At 40.7% G+C, this 3,724-nt stretch overlaps 1 protein-coding gene across 1 annotated transcript; it reads left to right on the top strand.

Moving 5' to 3' along the window:
* The first annotated feature begins 1,577 nt into the window (after positions 1-1,577).
* Positions 1,578-3,428, top strand: LOC146005724 (zinc finger BED domain-containing protein 5-like). Its single transcript, XM_083145151.1, has one exon. It carries the CDS (start codon positions 1,578-1,580, stop codon positions 3,426-3,428), a length of 1,851 nt encoding a protein of 616 aa, XP_083001277.1.
* The last annotated feature ends 296 nt before the right edge of the window (positions 3,429-3,724 follow it).

The raw sequence follows: 3,724 nt of genomic DNA, 5'->3' as shown, positions 1-3,724 counted from the left end.
ACACTACCGCCGCTGAATCCAGCCTCCTTCTCCACACTACCGCCGCTGAACCCAGCCTCATCTGCAAGGTATTATACATGTGGGGCATAACATGTAATGGGCATTACGGTGTGGTGTCGTGTAATAGGTATTATGGTGTGTGGCATTATGTGTAATGGACATTATGGTGTGTGGCGTCATGTGTAATGGGCATTGCGCTCCTATTGTCATGTAGCTACTCCTCAAGCTTTGTGTCACCACACCCCCCTCATGCCATGTGTCCACACCTACAGCGTGTGCTTTCAGTACCACCAAGAAAAATGTACTTGTTGCACCACTGGGTATGTGAGCTACAGTGCTATAAGTGACTTTTACAAGCTGGCAAAGGGGGGTTGTCTAGGTGCTGCTTAATAGGGCACTTAGCGTTCTTGCCTTTTCTGCATCGATGTACAGATTTCCACCTTCTGAGATGGTGAATCTGAACGCCATGGAGTAGAAAGCATTACTTTCCATTCCTTCATGAATCACACTCGCCATACTAAAGTATGGTGATGCGATTCAGACGCAGGGCTGGAGTACCACTGGAGAAGTCTAAGCCACTCTATACTTACAGTCAGGATGCCGGCAGTCAGGATTTTGGAATTGGCATATCTGTTGATGTCAGTATTCCAGTATCCTGCCTGCTTTCACAAGTAAAATCACATTTGCCTAGTCAGGTAGGAACAACAGTGCAAGGGTTTCCGGTGGCTTAAAAGGGCTGACCCAGTTTATGCATATTCCTACCAATCGTACCAAACCTGTACTTTATTATTTATAGAAGGGGATTTTTGGTGTCAATCCCATTTTAAGCAAAATCGATAAATGAGGTACCATTGTAAGATTAAGTTCTCTGCTTCTGACGAATTGTTAATTTGCAATTGCACATTGTATTTTTTGTTTGAAATCTATGTTAAAAATTTACTTTTGGCCCCTAGAGTTCTTTCCCTGGTTGCGTTGATATGTCACGGCTAACAGGGCCTTCACACGTAGTGTTTTAGGGGCATTTTGTAAGTGATCTCACTAGATTGCTTACAAAATACCATAGTGATAGTGATGCATTGACCTGCACGCCGATATTGCCCAGTGATTAATATCCACCATGTGGGATATTAATCGGTCAGGGCCAGTGTTTGCTGTGTGCTGAGCAATCTTACTGAGCGATCTAGCATCAGTCAGTACGCTTAGCTGCATCTCCCCGTGTGTAGGCCCCTTAAGAAGATCAGTTTTGCTCAGCTACTCGAAATGGCTACAAATTAACTGTTTTTTCTTTCATCCTACTACAAACCACCAACCTCCCTATAACACCTAGTTACCTATATTTGTATGCTAAGCAACTGCGTATGATCCATTGCTCAGCCTTAATTGTGTGACTAAATTATCAGTAAGGGGGTGTATGAATTTTATAATTGTAACCTGTAGCATTTCCCGTTTTTATGGTGTTGCTTTTTGGAAGCACAATTTACAGTAACTTATCGGATAGAAGCTACAAAGGATTTGCCTTCAACTTAAATTAATTTATTGTGATTGCTCCAGTACAGAATTATTTTGTTGCACAAAAAATGGAAAGGTTTTTGAACACTGGAAAGAAGACTGGTAGTGAAGAAAAGGATGAAGAACCACAGACCAGTGGTGCAGTTGGAAAGAAAAGGAAACATCGCAGATACGACGATTCTTATCTAGACATCGGTTTTACATCTGTAGATGTCAACCATGAAGAGCGTCCACAGTGTGTACTTTGCCTGAAGATATTATCAGCAGAAAGCATGATTCCAAGCAAACTAAGACGCCATTTGGAGACAAATCACCCTAACATGGCTAAGAAACCGCGTGATTTCTTCATCAGAAAGCTAAAAGAATTAAAAGAACAAAAAGGCTCATTTTTTAAGCAAGCATCCATACCAAGCAATGCTTTGCTTGCATCCTACAAGGTGGCACATAGAATTGCGATGTGTAAAAAGCCTCACACCATCGCAGAAGAACTGATTCTACCGGCTGCAGTGGATTTGGTTAACATTATGGTTGGGGAATCAGCTGGAAAACTGCTTTCGAAGGTACCTTTATCAAACAGTACCATCAGTCGCAGAATCCAACATATGGCTGAAGATCTACAGGACCAATTAATTGAAAAAATGAAAGGGAAGGATTTTGCACTGCAACTAGATGAGGCAACAGACAGCAATAAGGATGCTCATCTGATTTGCTACACACGCTTTATAGATTGCGGCAATATTGTGGAAGACCTTCTCTTTTGTAAAACTATAACCGCCGGTATAAAGGCACAAGACTTGTTTCAGATCATTGACACTTTTATGAGTGAAAACCAGTTAGACTGGACAAAGTGCTTTGGTGTCTGTACTGATGGTGGCCGTTCTATGTCTGGCTGTTACGGAGGATTGCAGGCACTCATACGAAGCAAAGCTGCTGATGCACTGTGGACTCACTGCATTATCCACAGGGAAGCGCTTGCATCAAGGCATCTGAGTCCTCCACTGAATGCAGTGATGGAAAGTGTATTGAAAGCTGTAAATTTTATAAAGACTCGGCCACAGAAGGCAAGGTTTTTTAGAAAAATGTGTGAGGATATGGGCTCTGAGCACACATCTTTGTTGTACTACTGCAGCTCACGATGGCTCTCCCGTGGCAATGTACTTTCTCGTGTTTATAGATTACACCAGGAACTCTACTCCTATCTTGCTGAGGAAGAACACGAGTGTGCCAATAATTACTTGGATACCGGGTTTTTGTCCAAGTTAGCCTACCTTTGTGATATCTTTGACAAACTGAATGCACTGAATCTCTCACTGCAGGGAAACAACACCCACATTCTGAAACTCTCAGAGAAGGTATCAGCATTCAGGAAAAAATTGTTTCTTTGGAGAAGAAAAGTAAATGAAGACTGTTACGATGACTGTTTCCCCATGTTGCATCAGTTTGTTACATCCAATGATGTTTGTTTGACACATGAACTTAAATCAGTTTTTGAGCAGCACCTAAAAAACCTCAGTGACTGGTTTGAAAAATATTTTCCTGAAAATATGGAAAAGTTTGTATGGATCCAAGATCCATTCAGTACTAGCGCCCCAACAGAATTTACTTCTGTAGAAGAAGAAAAACTAATTGAGCTTTCCTGTGACAAGACCTTGAAAGCAAAATTCAGCAGCATGGGACTTCAAGAATTTTGGATATCCATTAAAGATGAATATCCGATGCTCAGTGCTAAAGCACAACAAATCCTTGTTCCTTTTGCCACAACATATTTGTGTGAAGCCGGGTTTTCAGCAGTTGCTGTAATTAAAAGCAAATATCGTTCAAAAATCAATGTGGAACAGGAAATGAGGGTGGCCGTGTCCAAGCTGATCCCAAGGTTTGAAAAGTTGTGTAGTGCACAACAGGCTCACATATCCCATTAATAAGTGTTGTCATTGTTGATCACTCTTTAATAAATGTTATTGTTGTTTATTTTGTTTGATTTTATTCCTGTTAACGAGTGCTGTCAATTGTTCTTTGAAAGAAATCGAATTAAAGAAATATATTTTTTTCTTGAATTTATGTTTATTATTTTTACAAGCAAGCTAATAATAATTTTAGCATTGTTTTATTCCAACTACTTTAAAAAAGGGACAGTTCGGTAATTATTTTGGCTTAGGGGTGCCTTGAAAAAGTCATGGAGACCCAAAGGGTGCCTTGGACTGAAAAAGTTTGGGAA

This window comes from Crinia signifera, chromosome 5 (genome assembly GCF_055691185.1).
Source record: "Crinia signifera chromosome 5, ASM5569118v1, whole genome shotgun sequence".
NCBI classification, from domain to species: domain Eukaryota; kingdom Metazoa; phylum Chordata; class Amphibia; order Anura; family Myobatrachidae; genus Crinia; species Crinia signifera.
The sequence above is the reverse complement of the archived record's forward strand: the minus strand, read 5'-3'. Positions and strand labels throughout refer to the sequence as shown.

Bases quoted from the DNA above. Each gene is read 5' to 3' on its own strand.
- LOC146005724 (XM_083145151.1), top strand. From the start codon at position 1,578: ATGGAAAGGTTTTTGAACACTGGAAAGAAGACTGGTAGTGAAGAAAAG.